Below are 19,317 nucleotides of genomic sequence, written 5' to 3'. Positions count from 1 at the left end.
CCCTTTCTGGGCACTTTTCAGGACAGTTAGTTCTATACCCACTCCTGGGTCCCCCTCTTCCTTTCCTCTGCACCTTCCAGTATTAGGAACCTGTCTTTTCCTTCCCTTCAGAGAGCGGATGCCCATCTCCAAGCAACTTTATTTCTTCCTTTCTTTGTTTCTTCTTTTCGTCTCTTTCCCAAGACACCTTTGCTTTGAAGAGGCTGCTGAAAAGGAGTAGAATATTTCATTTTTTATGATCAGCAAAAGAAAAAGAAGGAGGCTTCATGGGGAAAATTGGCAAGATCTAAAGTTATTTGCATTTCATAGGAATCAAAAGTTTTCCAAGTTTTTTTTTTTAAAGGACCTTCAAGTATACAAAAAGAAAAAAAATTGATCCTAATGTTGAAACACCTGCTGCAGATCCGGGGGCTTTGAATTTAGCGGCTTTAGGTTGGGACCAAGAAATTCTCTGAATTCGAAACTTACTGGCTGTTACCTTGGCTTGGTGCAGCATTTCATCCCCAGCGTTCCTCTTTTCTTTCCTTTCAGAATACAGCCGAGCTAAAGCGCTTGTCTGCGTGCCCGTGGACGTGACAGACACCTTGAGGTGTTTTAGAGAGACACTGGAAAAATCCAAATACCATAACAGATCAATGCGACACAGCAGAAAGTTGCTTTCATTATTTCTTGCACAGACACAAGGTAAAATGCACGTTCTGTATCTCTGAATCTTTCTTTATGTGGGGTGACCACCCTGCGGATATCCCTCTTCTGCCCTCTCGTTCTTCCCCCCATGTACATGCAACACTCCCTGATGCCTTTCACTTTCCTCTTGTCTAGTGGATCTAGTCTCTGTCTTATACTTTAACCAATGTGCTTTCTCACTCACTTACTTTTATGCTTTCTGTGAAATTAGCAAACTCTCTTGAGTGCAGTAGATATGACAATATTCATTAATTTTAGACTCTGTACATTTATGTTCTTCTTACAGTTTTCTTTGAAGGTGTGGCACTATAGTCTTGTTTTACTTTATGAGTAGATGGATTGAATCATACTGAGTTAACTAGAACCTTTTACCAAAACACTACTTTATCAGTGGCAAAGAAATGGATACCTTTTAAAACAAGCATCAACAAGATTTCTTATTAATACTATAGATTTTGATCTTAGGGGTTTTATTTTAGCTTAAAGTAAGATATTCACTATTGTTGGTTGCATTGCATTTATTTGTTTTCTCTTTTAACATCTATCTGCTTGTGAATTCAAGCAAAGCTGGCTTTGAGTGATTAAATGGTAACCTCAGAGAAGAGTACATTCAAATTTAGGCTGGAAGAATCCTGAACTATCTATTCTTAAGTTATTTAAAATTTTTAAAAATCCTATTTTATATTTATGATTCTCACTATTCAAATTGGTCAGAATAATAAGAATACATTTAAATAATAGACAAATACATGTAAAATAGTATAAAGTTATTAAAAATAGATTTAGACTTCTACTTAATTAAAATGCTAATTTCCACTGAAATGATCTTTTAGAAATTTGACCAATTTTTTTTTACAACCACAGGCAGAGTTTTATTTATTTACATATTTATTTGTCTGTTATTGTTGCCCACCCCCCACACTTTCTATGATATGTATCCATAGTTTTTGGTTATATTGTCTGCAGACTCACATTATGTTAAATTAGCTTTCCATATCCTGTTTGGCTTCTTTTAATTGCTCCATACATTAACAGTGGGTAAGACTGGCTGGGCGCCATGGCTCACGCCTGTAATCCCAGCACTTTGGGAGGCCAAGGAGGGCAGATCATTTGAGGTCAGGAGTTCGAGACCAGCCTGGCCAACATAGTGAAACCCTGTTTCTACTAAAAATACAAAAATTAGCCAGGTGTGGTGGTGTGCACCTGTAATTCCAGCTACTCGGGAGGCTGAGGCATGAGAATCGCTTGAACCAGGGAGGCAGAGGTTGCAGTGAGCTGAGATTGTGCTAGTGCACTCCAGCCTGGTAACAAAGCGAGACTATCTCAAAACAAAAGAAAGCAAAACAGAAACGCACCCCCCTGCCCAACAAAAAAAAAAGTGGGTAAGGGCATAAATAAAAAGGCAAATACAATTCCTAGGAATGGTTTACACCAACTCACTCTGAATCTCACCTGGTACCAAAATATTTTCAGTAGTTTATCTCTAGTCCTCAGGCTGTAGACTTCAAAATCTATACTAGCTTCTTTCTCTATTACTTTTAACTGCTTCCCCTAGAATATAGATTTTTTTTTCCCATGTGTTCTCTGATCTTATAAAGAGACAAGTTTTTTCTTTTTTTTTTTGGTCTCATGCCAGAACTGCCCGTGTGTTGCTTCTATCCCAGAGGTTTCTGCCCCAGAGGCACTCTAACACCTTACTGTTGGAAGCTATTTAAAAAAGGCAAACTCAGACTATGCAACTTCCACCAGTCCCCCAAGAGCAATGCATTATCTCAATATTTGCTTTCTGGCTGACCGTCCTCTGTAGCGCGATTTTTTTTTTTTTTTTTTTTTTTTTGAGATGGAGTCTTGCTCTGTTTCCCAGGCTGGGGTGCAATGGGGCGATCTCGGCTCACTGCAACCTCTGCCTTCTGGGTTTAAGCAGTTCTCCTGCNAAGTTTTTTCTTTTTTTTTTTGGTCTCATGCCAGAACTGCCCGTGTGTTGCTTCTATCCCAGAGGTTTCTGCCCCAGAGGCACTCTAACACCTTACTGTTGGAAGCTATTTAAAAAAGGCAAACTCAGACTATGCAACTTCCACCAGTCCCCAAGAGCAATGCATTATCTCAATATTTGCTTTCTGGCTGACCGTCCTCTGTAGCGCGATTTTTTTTTTTTTTTTTTGAGATGGAGTCTTGCTCTGTTTCCCAGGCTGGGGTGCAATGGGGCGATCTCGGCTCACTGCAACCTCTGCCTTCTGGGTTTAAGCAGTTCTCCTGCCTCAGCCTCCAGAGTAGCTGGGATTACAGACATGCACCACCATGCTCGGCTAATTTATTTTTAGTAGAGATGAGGCTTCACTATGTTGGTCAGGCTGATCTTGAACTCCTGACCTCAGGTCATCTACCTGCCTCGGCCTCCCAAAGTGCTGGGATTATAGGCATGAGCCACTGTGCCTGGCCCCTCTGTAGTGCTTTTGATGAAATAAGGCAGACATGGAGCCTCTCCACACATACCTAGGATCTTTAGATATGATCCTGGATACTAAGTTTAAGGACATAGTGTCCCTCAAACTACAAAAATGTCTCAGCTCTATACAAAATATTTCCTTTCTTTTTGCTTTCCATTTTCTCTACCTTCCCTCCCAACTTCCCTTCTTTCTACATTTTAAATTTATTTCTTCTTATTTTTTCATGAATATAGGAGAGAGAGGAGGAATAAACAATTCAAAAGGTACTTCTGGAAAGGTGGAATTTTGCCTGGGGACAGAGGAGATGCATATGTCAATACCCCCTGACCTTTCTCAGGAGCACTTTAGAGTTTTTAGTTCCGTGGAGAAAAGCAAACTTCCATATTCACAACTTGGACTTGTAATTTCTTCTTATCATCAAACTATTGGTAAGAATTAGCCATTATGTATTCATTTTCTTTAATTTTTTTGTTTTGTTTTGTTTTGTTTTGTTTTTTTGAGACGAGGTCTCATTTTGTCATCCAGGCTGGAGTGCAGTGGTGCTATCACAGCTCACTGCAGCCTCAGCCTTCGGGGCTCAATCTATCCCCTCCCACTTCAGTCTCCCGAGCAGCTGGGACCGCAGGCTCACACCACCACACCTGACTAATTTTCATATTTTTTGTAGAGATAGAGTTTCGCCATGTTGCCCAGACTGATCTCGAACTGTTGGTTTCAAGCTATAAGCCTGCCTCAGCCTCCCGAAATATTGGTACAGGAGTGAGTCACTGTACCTGGCTATGTCTCCATTTTCTATATGATCTTCTACATTAATGCTGAGATTGCATCTGGTCCTGAAATCTTACCTTTAAAAGAAAAGAACCTATACCCCTGCAGCAGTGACAGAACAGCCTGGAGACAGAAGAAGCTTCGAGCCTCCTCCCTTTACCCATTTTCTTAGCTTGGCCATCACCATTGTGAAATTCTAGGCCACCCTTCTGTTTATTCCTCTTTCATTGGAGCTGTGAGCCCCTTGTGGGGATGGAGACGATGTTCTTTTTTTCTAGTCCCAGCTAATTCCATTTGCCTTGTCTTTCCCTTGATTTGGCTTTTCTACAGCTTCCGTAGTATATTTCCAACCCATACAATAGACCCAATGTCCTCTTTCTTTCTAACAGACATTTTATGATGCCACCTTTACTTCCTCAAATAAAATTTATGTTTAATATATTCTTATACACATTATTTTGAAAAAAATTATTATGAAGCTCTAAATATAAAAATAGGGGAGAAATAGCTTCACTTTATCATAAAAGAATCAGTTTGTTGGTATGTAAATGCTCAGGCATTAGAAGCTGTAAAGAAATAATCAGATGCTTATATCCTGGATATGGAATCACCATGAATGTGACAGCTGCGTATGCAGACAGAGACAAGTATGTTGTATTGGTGACTCAAATACTATCAACATGGTTAAGTTTTGTGACATTTTCTAAACTGGCAAATAAATCTTGGTAAAGTCCTGAGCAAAACAAAGTACTACAGTGATTGCAATGTCTGGAAAATTTAGAAATCATGGACATTTAGAAATCATGCAGAAATACGCTTTTTATGTGGAAAACAAAGTTCGATGTGAGATTCAGATAGTTATGAACAGGCTTCTCATCTTTTCCTTCACTGTAGGGGAAGTTTCTGTGCCTTGCAGGCCATCTGACATCTTTGGTCTTAACCTATGAGTTACCAAAAGATGCCCCCATTGTGACATCTAACAAAACCCTTTCTCACATTTCTGAAATATCCTCTAGGGGACAGTATTGTCCTCATTAGAAACCACTGCCATGTTGGTTGGGGTTTTTGGCTACACATCCCAGAATGGATGCATTCACTAGAAAAAAAAAAAGTATGTGATTTTTTTTTTTGTTTTGATTGAGATGGAGTCTCACTGTGTTGCCCAGTCTGGAGTACAGTGGCGTGATCTTGGCTCACTGCAACCTTCACCTCCTGGGTTCAAGCAATTCTCTTGCCTCAGCCTCCTGAGTAGCTGGGATTACAGGCGTGTGCCACCACACCTGGGTAATTTTTATATGTTTAGTAGAGACAGGGTTTCACCATGTTGACCAGGCTGGTCTCAAACTCCTGACCTCAGGTGATCTGCCTGGTTTGGCCTCCCAAAGTGCTGGGATTATAGGCATGAGCACCTTGCTGGTCCAATTAGGTGATATTAAAGATATTTTCTGCCTTCAGGTAAAAGGAGAAATCTGATATGTGATGATTTTGTCACATGTCTGCTAAAAACAAACCCTTTGACCCTTCCCATCTGCTATAGGATAACATCCACTTTTCTCCAAGCTGCAGTCAGAGGCCCTCAGTCTGACCACTGCCTCCCACTTCAGACTCAGTTCGCCCTCTCCAGAAAACCATACGCCAGTCATGCCCATCATTCCTATACATACCCAGCCATTTTCCCTTACATGCCATTTCTAATTTTCTCTTCTCCTGTCTCTACCTGTATGACTTTTATTCTCCAAGAGGCCCCATTATTACTATCTGTTAGAGCCAGTCTTTCATTCTGTAATCAAATAGAACATTTGCTTGCTCTCTGTGTATATATATTGTGTGACATTTGAAGGCGCTGTTAACTTGGAGTTTGCTTACTGCAATCTACACAGATAAGGAATAGTGCAGTTTAAAATATTCTTGCAAATATAAAGAAAATATTTTTCTAGGAACTGACATTTGTTCTTTTACTTGATTAAAAATATAGATGTTCTCCAAGCCAGCAATCAAAGAAGTCTTAAAGTTCAGGCGTTGCATTCACTTGGAAGTCTTCTCATCTTCGCAGAAAAGAAAAGGTAGATTTTTAGAAGTCTGTAGAACAAGGGCAAAAGTTTTTTATTTTCTTGTTTGAAGAAGTTTTCAATGATTATGAAAAAACATCGTCATTCATAAATTTTAGTTCTTCAACAATACTTCATTGCTACATTTTATTCATCAAATGCTACCTGAGAGAAACCATTAAGAACAGTGAATGTATATATAGTTATACATATGTTAATTGATGTTGCTTCGGTGTACTTGCTTTCCCTTCTGGAAGATAGATTTAATAATGGGTCTCAGAAAACGTACTGCTTGATGCTTTGTCTCTGTTTTAGGGCTGCTTTTAAGTGTTGGTGTCAAGCTCTTGATGACATATTCAGAAAACCAGACGTGCTGCACACATGGAAAGAATTTGGCTCCTCGCTCACCATTGTCACCAACAACCATTCACCTCTGGGTTTCAAAGACTACAGTGAGGAGTTTCTGTCAAGAGTTGGCATCTGGGGGTGTTTACAAGGAGCAGTCATATCAGCAAAGATAGCACAGTGAGTGTGAGGATGGAAGGATCCGCATACTAGCTAACAGCTTCCTTGCAGGGTGCCCCCCTGTGCCATGCAAAATGCAGTGCCTCATGCACACTGGATTTCTGGGAGGTTATATCCATATCATAAAGGGCCTTACAGTTTATTTACTTATTTGTGATGTTTATTGCTTATGATTATCTCCTTTTCCTGTAACACAACTCTTGCCCCAAAATAGCAGTGCCACCTGGGCCCAGGTGTTTGCTTTGCTTACTCATGGATCCCAGGTTCCAGATACGCATTCAATAACTATTTGGTTTTTTTGTTGTTTGGTTTTTTTTTTGAGACGGAGTCTCACTCTGTCACCCTGACTGGAGTGTAGTGGCTTGATCTCGGCTCACTGCAACCTCCGTCTCCTGGGTTCAAGAGATTCTCCTGCCTCAGCCTCCTGAGTAGCTGGGATTACAGGCGCCCACCACCATGCCCAGCTAATTCTTTTGTAATTTTAGTAGAGACAGGATTTCACCACGTTGGCCAGGCTGGTCTGGAACTCATGAATTCCGATGGTCTGCCCACCTCAGCTTCCCGAAGTGCTGGGATTACAGGCGTGAGCCATGGCGTCTGGCTCAACAATGACTTTTTGAGTGGTCAAATTAATGAGCAATTGGTAAGAGAGCAGGAAAACAGTGTAGAGGCAGTCAGGCATGGGCCTCATCCGAAAGTGTACTAGAAATCCGTTACTTTCAACAAGTTTCACATTCCTTCTGAGACTCAGTGTCCTTATCTCTAAGCCAAGGTGGTAAAAATTACATGCCATACTGTATCAGTTTTTAGGCTGTCATAACAAAGTACCACAGACTGGGTGGCTTAAACAGCATAACTTCGTTATCTCATGATTCTGAAGGCTAGAAGTTGGAGAACAAAGTGTTTGTTAATCGGTTTCTTCTGAAGCCTCTCTTCTTGGCTTGTAGAAAGACCACTATGTCCACATGTGGTCTGTCCTCGGCCTGTCAATGTCCTAATCTCCTCTTCTTATAAGGATACCAGTCATATTGGATTAGGGCCCAACTCTGTGGCCTCATTTTAACTTAGTTACTTACCTCTTTCAATGCCCTGTCTCCAAGCATGGTCACAATCTGAGGTTACTGGGTATGTTAGGCTGTTCTTGCTTTGCTACAAAGAAATACCCAAGACTGAGTAATTTATAAAGAAAAGAGGTTTGATTGGTTCTTGATTCTGCAGGCTGTACAGAGAGCATGGTATCAGCATCTGCTAGGTTTCTGGAGAGGCCTCAGGATGCTTTCAATTATGACAGAAGGCCATATTTGAATATGGGAGCCCACATCTCACATGGCAAGAATGGGAGCGAGAGAGAGTGGGAGGTGCCACACTTTTTAAACAACCAGATGTGATGTGAACTCACTCATCACCAAGGAGATGGCACTAAGCCGTTCATGTGGGATCCACCACCGTGATCCTACCACCTCCTGCCAGGCCCCACCTCCAATACTGGGGATTACAGTTTAGCATGAGATTTGGTGGGGATGTATATTCAAACTATATCACTAAGAGTTAGGACTTCAACATATGAATTTCTAGGGGACACAATTTAGCCCATAATACATACTGTATTACTGTCCTTTTTTGCTGCTGTAACAAATTACCCTAAACCTAGTGGCTTAAAACAAAACAGATTTATTCTTTTACAGTTATAGAGTTCAGAAATCATAAAATTAGTGTGTCAGCAGGGCTGTGCTTCCTCTGGAGGCTCTTGGGGAGAAGCTGATTCCTTATCTTTTCCAGCTTCTTGAGGCCTCCTGCATTCCTTGGTCCATGACCCCACCTTCTATCTTTAAGACCAACAGCTTAGCATCTTTCCCCCACACCTGCCCCTCTCTGTCTGTCTCTCACATCTTCCATATTCACATCTCCTTCTCTGTCTCTGACCCTCCTGCCTTTCTCTTATAAAGGCCATTGTGACAATCCAGGATAATCTTCCCTATCTCAGTGGCCTTAATTTAATCACATCTGCAAAGTCTTTGTTGCCCTATAAGGTCACATATTCATAGGTTCTGGAGATAAGGTCATGAATATCTTTGGGGGACCATTATTTAGCCTACCACACATCACACATGTGAATGTCTTTAACAATGGCTTATGCATAGCTAGCACTCACAAATATCTTCAGTATTTCAAATTTCTGATTAACATGAGTAATTTGAAAAGTATGGAGGGATTAGAGGTATAGGTTTCTTTCACCTCTCCAGTTACTTCTTTAGCTGACCTATCGGAGGTGGTGAGCAACAACCTGCATAGTGTTTTAAGCTATAGAGCACACTTAAAACACTTAACTGTTCCTAGGGAGTGATCACATTGCTTTCAGATTCGCATCTTCAGTCGGGGAAGTAAGAAAGTACTGCTTTAAAAGTATTAAATGTCAAAGATTTAGACCTCTGTCAAGTTTTTTTTTGTGCTCCTGGGATAGAACTCTCTCTCTCTCTCTCTCTCTCTCTCTCTCTCTCTCTCTCTCTCTCTCTGTCTCTTTGTCTCCCGAAACAAAGTTTGAGCTTATGACTTAGTGAAGCTTGGCAATTGGGAATGGAAAAGCCAAGGAAAGGAACAGCTTGGAAAGGAACAGCTACAGCCTTCCTGCCAGAGGGCACCTCCGCTTCTCTGAGCTTCTGAAGTTATTACCTAGTGATTTTCAACAAACAGAAAGTCATTTCCTGGTTTCCCAGCTGGAAGTCTGACTGTCATAGGAGATGTCATTCTACAGGGGCTTTAGATGTTTTCCTAGACTCCCTGAGTAGAGGAAACTCTTCTCCCCCCTGTAAAATACCACACTTGAAGATCCACACAGTGAAGCTGAACTGAGGTAGACATTGTTATTAATGTAGTGAACCTGACTGGTTTTATCTAAGAAAGACTTAGGAGAAGGTAATGTGGTTTGTAGTTGCAAATGTGAATTTTAAGACTCATATATAGAAAACTCAAACTCTTCTTGTAAGGGACATAAAATGAAAGAGTTGTAAATGGAGAGACATTAATGTTTGGTGGAGATACTTAATGTTGTGAATGGCTCCATAATAAACAGCTAGAGAGAAAATACAGTGCTTCAGTCTTCAGGTGGAATTATTTAACCGCACTCATCAAAAGCCTTTACTGTGCACCCTCTTTTACCAAAAGCTTTCACTTCCAGGTTTTCATTCAGTGGAACCGACAGGATAAGTGCCCAAAAGTGTAGGCATAACAATGTTTACCTCAGCATTGGAAAACGCCAAAGTGGAGATTCATATTTTTATGTTATGGCACATCTGTATGATAAAGCATTAAAGTTCTTTAGAATAATGATATAGTCCGTTATGTCTGTGAATGAAAAATTTGTTTATAAAGTCGTATGTATTGCCTAATTCTACTCTTAATGTGTATGTATGTGTTTCTCTGTGTGTATAGTTATATACAGAAAAAATATATATAAGGAAATAGACTAAAATGTTACTAGTAATCATGTTTAGGCGGTAGGATTACAGGGGATTTTTTTTATCTTCTTTAATGTATTTTCGTTTTATTTTCTTATATATTTATATGTATATTTTTTCTTATACATTTTGTGTTCTAAATATGTATGTAAAGACGTATTTATATCAAAATGTTTTTGGAAAATTTCCACTAATCAGTTTATTTTTCTTATACTTACTTAGATTTATTAAGTCATTGAATGTTGAAAAGAAAACTGACTGTTGCATTTTGTCTGCATTACTCTTTCAGGTAACGCTTTATTTATGTATGTTTTTCCATGGTAGCACGACCATTCATTGGATCAGTAAAAAAAGTTTATCATATTCAGAAAACTCAGGTAGCAAAATAGCATGAATCTTGATTAAATATCACAAGCCCATCTTTCTCTTGCTCGCTGAACCCCTGTGAGACCTTCACCTTTAATTTCTTTTTTTCTTTTTTATGAGATGGAATCTCACTCTGTCGCCCAAGCTGGAGTGCAGTGGTGCAATCTCAGCTCACTGCGACCTCTGCCTCCCAGGTTCAAGCGATTCGTGTGCCTCAGCCTCCCAAGTGGCTGGGACTACAGGCACGTACCACCACACCCAGCTAATTTCTTGTATTTTTAGTAGAGCTAGGGTTTTACCATGTTGACCAGGCTGGTCTTGAACTCCTGACCTCAGGTGATCCACCCACCTTGGCCTCCCCAAGTGCTGGGATTACAGGTGTGAGGCACCGTGCCTGGCCCACCTTTAATATTTAACAGAGTCAGTTTTCTCCTTTACACTACAGAAGAAGGAATTTTACAGATGGGGAAACTGAGTCTTCTGTCATTAGGAAGATCATGTTACTAGTAATCTGTATGAAGCCAGTCTGTTTGACTTCAATAGTTGCCTTAGGTTACCTCATCTCTAAATTCAGTTTTGCTTGGTTATATGATATAAAATCTATCTTATGATGAAGGTGAGAAATAACTTGAAGACTACAGGAGAGGTGTTCTTGCAGTTCTCAGAATTTTGGTTTTACTTCACTGAAGAAGAAAGGAGCTTTTATCTGAAATACAAGACATTTTGAAATTCCAAAATGTAACCAGGGACCTTTGCAATCTACTAAAGGTTCTATTTACTTGGAAGGATGGGCACTCTTGTTCTGTGTATCAGAGAAGTCTCATAGCTTATGAAATCTAAATAAGTGAGTTCTTCAGGAAGGGCTTCTCTGAATGTAAGGCCAGACTTTTCAATTTTCTTATGTTCCTTATACCTCTTGTCTGGGCTTCAAAGGGAAGAAGTACAAGAGGCAAAGGTATAAAGGAAATGACCCAACTCTGACTTCTTACATCGCATTCTTTACTTTCTGATACTCCTTGTTCTTGAAGATAATGCTGTTTATGTTTTAGAAAGTATGTGTTTTAACAAATATTTAACTTTTTGCTTAATGTGGACAATAATGTGTGTATTATTTCTTAGTAATACTATACCTAAAATAAAAATTAGCTGGTGGGATTTATCTTAAAAGCCTATTAATTCTTTTATGATTTTAAAACAAATGTATAATAGTAAAATTTCGACAACTACAAAGTATTTTAGAGTAGGATATCTCATGACCTTAATAAGCCATTGGATTGAAATTCTTTCTGATATATACATTAAAATAATTTCATAATGCGTTTGTCATTAAGAAATTTTAATTGTTAAAATAACAAAAGAAGCACCCTTAAATGAAAAATGTGGTTTTACATATTCATCTTGTCTCCCCAACATCTAGTGTAATGTTGGTTACATAAATTACCAAAAACTATTGGTCAAATTATAACAATAGTCTTTTCATTTAAGCAGTTAGAAGTTTAGAATTACCTCTGCGTGATTGAGACTTCTGAAACAAGTAGTCATTTCCTCTACTTATAGCTTGGTATAGTGGAAAGAACATAGTTTTTTTTTTTTTTTTAGCTAAATAGACATGACTTTGAATCTCCTTTCTGCCATTGTTAGCTGTGTGACTTCAGATAAATTGTTTAAGCCTCAATTATATCATTTGTGATATAATCCTCCCTTCTAAGAGCAGGTTAAAATAACATTAAATGAGATGTGTTTATAAAGAACTTACCGGCAGTACTTAACATAACATTGACCCTCAACAAAAGATAATTTAATATAATGATAATTTCTTTGAAAATAAGAGGTATCCAACTACCATGGAATTTAAAAAGCCCATCTGGAGTGATAAAAGCATTTGGAACCTGTAATGATGATAATATAAATGATAAGTACCATTTATTACAAAGTACAGTGTGCTAGGTATATACTAAGCATTTTATAAAGCACTACATGTATTTGTCTTTTTTTGTTTCATTATTGAAAATGCAATCTATAGCTCTTTATATTTCACTTTTTTTTCATTTTCAGGGTTTGCTTAGAACCACACTTCCACATCCCAAAGCTGAACGTTGCTATGCTCAATATGAAATCACTCAGCTTCTCCCAGGCATCGAACTCTTTTCAGATAGATACAGGGCTGACATTTGCTCTGTAATTGCAAGTCTGTATTACATTATACGTGAACTGCACTTTGTTAGGCAAAATCTAATAGTAAGTAGTTTGTAAAATTAAAAAATATGTATCACTGGGATATTTTGCTCCACTTACCTCATACTTTTCAAATTTTGCTAATATTCTTTTGGTCAGTTACTGTTTAACTTTTAAACTCTGCATATGTAGGATTCTTAATTACACTTCAAACTAAAATGTATTAATTAATATTCTTTCTTGTCATTTTGGATACAAAAGCAGACTGTTTTTTTCTCCTTTTACTGTGTTACTTTATATTTTTTTCTTAAGATAGTTGGTGAAATCAATCACAATGAATCACTGATCTCAAACACGAAAATCTAGTGTATTTGTAAGCCACTGCATTAAGTTGTTCAGGTTATATCAATCCCAAAACTGTGAGAGTGTTTCTTTATTGAGATAAGTTTATCTTTATGTCTCTTATCTTTTCTCTGTCAATGGTGCATCTAAGAGGAAAACAGATTCTAAGCATGAGATAAAAGACAGACATTTCTTAATGTCCTAGAAAATAAAAAAATCCAAATACAGCTCTCCTCTCCTTTGGGGAAAGAAATCGCAGTATATGTCATACATTTGAAGCTGGTTGCATTAAAAAATTAATATGTTCTATTAGAATTGTTGGCCATTTTATATTTTCCTCCATTATTTTGTCTTTTTACTTTCTTTATGTTCTTTCCTCTATTTTTTCACATCTCTTTTTTCCCTTTGTTTGCTTCTTTATATCTATTCTTTCTTTTTTCTGCTTCTTTCCCTTTCCTCCGTGATTTTCATACCTACTTACTTTTTCTCCCATATATTGTTTTCTATTCTCTTGGTATATTTATCCTTCTAAATTCAACTCTGTCTTTATATTTAAAATATTTATTTTCCCCTGATATGAATTGTTAGCTTATAAAACCATGTATTAAAGTAAACAGATTGATAAGTGCATTTAACACTTGGTGGACTTGGTGAGAAATTGTTTATTTTTAAAAAATAACAAAATAGTGCCCCTCTCACTGTTAAAGGGATTCATTTCTGGGCTGAAGAAATAGTTCTATCCCCTGGGTAACCTTTAGCTACCTAGTCATATTCATATATAATACATATCACTGTGCTGGAAAAGAAATGAGATTTTTTTTTTCTCTAAAGCTGAAGAAATTGAGAATGTTTTTCTGAATAATTGAGCAATTGGCAGCAATAAAATGGTGTGTTTTATTTCTCACTAAAGAAAAGAAACTAAATCTCAAAGGTAATCGCCAACTCTTAATGTTTTGTGCTGCATTAATTGTGGAAAAAGGTATTGTGTTATGTTTGTTAGGCATAGTTATAGAAAAATGTTTTATGTTTGAAATCATTTAAGACCAGTTCTAATCCTTTAAAAAAAAGCTGTTGCTATTAGCAGCTGCCAGTTACCTGACAATTAGAGGTTCCCCAGCTGAAATTGCAAGAAGTAAACAATTTCTATTTTGTATTACATTAACTTCTCCAGAAGAAGCCCAGTGGCTAAGGGACTTCTGTGGAATATAAAATTTGCTATGTGACCCAGAGCTATGGAGCTATGGGAAATAGTTTGCTAAGTAATGGGGTTCACAATCTTCCTTCCACTCCATCTTCCTTTGGCAGGGAAGGCTACAGTTGCAGGAACTGAGCTTAAGGTTTGATTTGAGGTCAGGAGCTGTTCCAATGTTAGGCAAAACTGTCTTCTCCACATCTTTCTCTGGATGGATTGTGGTTGGGCCATTTGAAATACTGATGGTCTATAAGCCTTCACATATATCCATGGGACTTCAAGAGCAACTGAACTTTGGGGTGAATTCTAGGAAAATAAAAATATTATGTGAAGAGTAAGCTTGGGTTTTAATCGGTAGAATATATGCTATACGAAGGCAGGGATTTGTTAGATTTTGTTCTCATTCAACAGTGCCTAACACATAATAGGCATGTTATAAATATTTTTTGTTGATAGAAAAATTCTAATTGAAGACAAAAAGCAACTGGCATTAAAATGAGCAAGTAGGATCCAGTTGGGGGCAGAGATTGAGTTCCTTTGCTTTAAATTTTGCATTTATTTGGTAGCTCATTTGCTAGAATTTTTCCACAGGCCACAGTGATTAGTATATTTATGTTGAGTTAATTGTTTTCAAGGAAGATAATTGATTGGATTTTTACCTCTTCCTGCTTAAAGAGATGTGCAACCTAGATTTGGGGTACCAAATGGCATCTACTGGGAACTGTAAGTCTCTGATAGCACCTTAAAGTTCCGATAAACTTATGAAGCATGTGCTAGATAGATTATTTCACTTATTTTCAACAGTATAGTTTCCTAGCATGGAAAGTAAATCAATATATAACATATCCTATATTTAATATTTGGCTAAATTTGATTATTAGGTTATTAGTTTGATAAAATATATTTTGAAATGAGTGTTTTTCTCCTCACAGGTTCTTCCTCTCCTTGCATTGTATCAATATTTTGTTTCTGGAATTTGTCAAGACATAATCAGAAGTCTAGAAGCAAGAATCCTCAAGGTATGTTACAAGCTTTTAAGACATTTGATATTCTTGAACTCTTAAAGATATTGTCATGTATTAATTTGATTCTAGGACTTATATTAACAAGTTGATAATAATATGGCATTACACTGATATAAGAAATGACTTAGCCATTATTATAATAAAGTATGAGAAAGAGCCAGTTAGAAAGGTATAGATTATTTTATGCTTGGACCACAGTAAAGTGAGGAACAGCTGCACATGGAAATAAGGTTCACCCAACACCAATTGACCTGGAAATTGCCACTTCTGAGAGACTGGCTTCCTGGTGAAGACCAACTGAACCAGTTTTCTGAAGCTTCTGTGAATGTATTCCTAAGAACCTTTATGGATATCATGGTACACAAGAATTTTTCAATGAAGAGGTAATTGAATTAACAAGATCAGATAGATGCTAAATTACAAAAAATCCTGTAATCCAGAAGTCAGTTAAGGTTCTCTGCTTTTGAGATGCATGTGCAATTGATTGACTTGAACACCACATGGGATGGGAAGCACCTTATGCTCTCTGTTCTCTTTCCTAATCACTCATGTTGCCTGCTCCCACTTTTGTTGAATTTGTTTTGTACATGGATCATCTCAATATCCAGCAAATTTGCTCCCAGTTCTGTACCTCCTCAACTGTAATATGGAGTTCAACCCTATTTTATATTTTACACACACCCGCGCACACACAGACACACACACACACAATGTGTATTCACGCTTTTTTCTATAGTGGACTTTACTAAAAATTAGGAAGACAGAAATTTAAGTTGAGGCAAAACAAACAATTGAAGATAGAACATTTGGCTTTCTTGAGCTTAAAATCTTTCTTGGCCATCATCTCATGCTTTTGCCACCTACTGAATGGAGCAATCAGCTATGGGCTGGTAAACGTCACAATTGGCTAAAAAAATAAACCTCAAAGCCAGGCGTGATGTCTCATGCCTGTAATCCCAGCACTTTGGGAGGCCAAGGCGGATGGATCTCCAGGTCAGGAGTTCGAGACCAGCCTGGCCAACGTGACGAAACCCCATCTCTACTAAAGATAAAAAAAAATTAGCTGTGTGTGGTGGCGGGCACCTGAAATCCCAGCTACTCTGGAGGGTGAGGCAGGAGAATCGCTGAAACCAGAAGGCGGAGGTTGCAGTGAGCTGAGATCACACCACTGCACTCCAGCCTGGGCTACAGGTGAGACTCCATCTCAAAAAAAAAACAAAAAACAAAAAAACACCTCAAAATTTTCATTTGTGGCATTTTCAATTTCCATCCATGGTGTGAATACTCCCTCTATGTCTGACTTCAAGCTACCGACTAGACATCACTAATGATGGAATCAGGGACAAGATGTGCACGATCAGCTCTTGCAAGTTGGAGTGAGTGGGCTCCAATACACCACTGGCTTAATTTATACTTCTGCTTTTGTGGAAATACTCTCTGCCTTTTGTTGCCAAATTTCTCCCATTTTCTAATAAGGGAAAATTAGACTTCCATTTGAATTTCTCTTCGTGTCTAAACCCTGCCCTGGGGCCTATATTTTCAGACCTAAATAGTTTGTGGCATGCTATTTCTAAGTAAAGAAATGAAGAATTCTGGTGCTGATTATTAATGATTTTAACCTGGGAATAAATAATTTGTTACTGATCATGAAAATTTCTGAATCACCCTCTCTGAGTTACTGAACTCTTATGAGTTCTATTGCTTTTGAATTCCAACACTTTTAAAAGAAACTGAATGTAACTTTTCTCTCTTTTTTCCAAAAGATAATGTTCTCTTCAATATTGCAAAATTCTTGAGGCTAGGATCTGTATCTTATTCATCTTTTAATTCCCTGTAGTGTCTTGAGTAATACATTCACATAGGTGAAATTCAGTAATTAACTATTGAATTTAAAATCTGCAGACATTTTTCAAGTGCCTACGTGCACTCTCTCTAGTGTTTAGTGGGAACTCACCTAGAAAATACTTGGCAGATATTTATTGATTTAACTCTAAAACAACAGTTATTGAGTACTTCCTATTTAAAAGCACAACGTTAGTAACTCCAGTTGAAGAAATGTAACCAATGATCCTTGCTTATAAGGAAGTGAAAACTAAGAAGAAAGACAGGACGTATACCCAAGATAATAATGTTGGCACCTGCCACTTGATCATTTCCAAATGAGTGTGATGAAGACTCTCCAGGAGTTTGAAAGAGGAAAAAATGGCTTTGAGTCTTTAGGTTTCACTAAGTAGGTAAGATTTAGGCTTGAAAAGAGTAGAATTCATGGAGCAGGAGAGAGGAAAAAGGGAACATTTCTTGGCCGTCAGTGTGAAAGATAGGTGAGAAAATAACTGACTTGTTTAGGGGCCAGGGGTGTTTCAGTTACACTAGAGTGGAGGTTTTGGGTAGGCAGGTTGTAGAAGATAACATGAGTATACCAGAGGTCGATGACATTGAGAATACCAGGGACTTAGTCTTGAATTCCCAACTCTGAAGAGATGTAATTTGGAGGTGGAGCCATAAGAGAAATTAAGAGATTGCAATATCCGAATTTTGTAACATGTACAATCTGGTCTGTCCTTAAGAGGCAAGAAGCATGAAAGGGTTACAATGATCATAACTCATCAAGAGGAGATCTAGAGGGGCACCAAAAGACATAACCTGGAACAAAGTGGTTAGATGACTTTTTTTAAAAATCATATTGTTAGCACTTGTTAGCTGTTTTTGTCCTAGAGTAGCATAAAAACCAGAGAAGAACTGTGGACTCAATTCTGGAGAACTGGGTTGGATAATTAATTACAGAATTTATATAGAATCTTATTATTTATATAATTAACTAATTATAGAATTTGGATCAGGAGAATGACATGATCTTATCTGGTGTCTGGTACCAATGTCAGGAGTAGAGTGAGCAGTGGGATCTTATTGGCATAGTAGGATTGAAAAACCAGACTAGGGTTTTGACAGAGCAATGAAAGAGGACAAATGATGGATCCTACAGAGGAAGGAATGACAGCCTGTGTGAGCAGAGTTTGCCTGACCTTTCTGAAGTAAACTGGGGTCAGGGAGTGGGAAGAGAGAAAAGTCATAGTTGGGAAATAACACGCAGTGATGATTCCTGACAAATCAAAGAGCAATCGATCACACACTGAAGTTTCTGTAGTGTCCTAGTGTCTTTCAGGGAAAGCTTTAAGACCTCTTCATGATCAGCTGGCCTGGCTTCACTTTAGAACTGCCAACATCTTGAAAGATTTGTCACTCTCAACACATCAAACCTAGGAAGGGTACCAGTGATTCTATATTTGTGTGAGTGAATGGTTGATTTATGGGTAGTTCTTTTTGCTCTCTGGCTTGTTTGTGTTTGCAGTGTCGGTCACCTCTGAAAATATATGTCCATTATTTACCCAATTGCTTTTTCAAATGGTCCGATTGGTATGATAAACTGAAGCCAGAAAGAGTCCATGTTCAGCAATCTTATAGTCAAGACTCAAGGAAACTAACCACATACAGATATAGGGAAGTGTTTCCTCTTAGGGGTAATGAGAAAAATGGTCATCTAGAAACCTGAAAGAGTTTATATGTCTCCCCCAGAGCCTCCTTTGATATTATATGGCACTGGGGAGATTAGACATCAAGGTACCTTAGTCAAAGACCAAAGTATGCAACTCGATAGACAAGCAATTTTCTCTTTCTTATTAAAAATATTTTCCTGATCTTTTATATTTTATTTTCATGTTATTTATGTATCCAATTTCCCACTAGCACACCTTTTTATTTCTTTAAAATTCGCACACTCTTGAGATTCCTAAGATAATAACAAATGGGAAACAGAGAGTATGATGGGTGGACATGCTGAGGATAAATGGAATTTTCTTTTCCAATGTTATATATTTACATGTTCATCTAATTTCGTACTTTATTCTCTGCTTCCACATTTACCCTTCTCTGCTCTTTACAAAGTCATTAGATAGTTTTCACAATTTAAGTCAGGTTAGGGCCCTGTCCTGTTTAAAACTCTCCAGTAACTCCTTATCACACAAAGAAGAATGTGCAAAATCCCTACTCTGGTCTTCAGGTTCTACTTGACCTTTTTTGGCCAGCATTCACACTCACCTCCTGACCTCCTCCCCTTGCTCCCTGAGTCCTGCCATATGGCCTCTACACTAAGGTCCCTTAGCAGATTTTCATGTCTGTCTCCTTTAATGCCATTCCCAAATCTTCTCTTGAAGGTTTCCTTCACAGAGAATTCCTTCCTGACCACAGTCTTGAAAATAGCATTTGGAGTGCCTTGTATCCCTTTGTATT

The 19,317-nt window shown here is 38.1% G+C and overlaps 1 protein-coding gene across 1 annotated transcript in view; it reads left to right on the top strand.

The window, feature by feature from the left end:
* CFAP54 (cilia and flagella associated protein 54) overlaps positions 1-19,317 on the top strand; it is a 374,000-nt gene that overhangs the window by 177,291 nt on the left and 177,392 nt on the right. Inside the window, 7 exon segments of the mRNA XM_017893969.1 lie at positions 532-684; positions 3,368-3,562; positions 5,878-5,965; positions 6,266-6,475; positions 10,153-10,219; positions 12,352-12,534; positions 14,938-15,024. Of these exon segments, the coding sequence (XP_017749458.1) occupies positions 532-684; positions 3,368-3,562; positions 5,878-5,965; positions 6,266-6,475; positions 10,153-10,219; positions 12,352-12,534; positions 14,938-15,024 (983 nt within the window).

The sequence above is a fragment of the Rhinopithecus bieti genome, unplaced genomic scaffold, assembly GCF_001698545.2.
Source record: "Rhinopithecus bieti isolate Rb0 unplaced genomic scaffold, ASM169854v2 scaffold_23405, whole genome shotgun sequence".
NCBI lineage: Eukaryota > Metazoa > Chordata > Mammalia > Primates > Cercopithecidae > Rhinopithecus > Rhinopithecus bieti.
The sequence above is the reverse complement of the archived record's forward strand: the minus strand, read 5'-3'. Positions and strand labels throughout refer to the sequence as shown.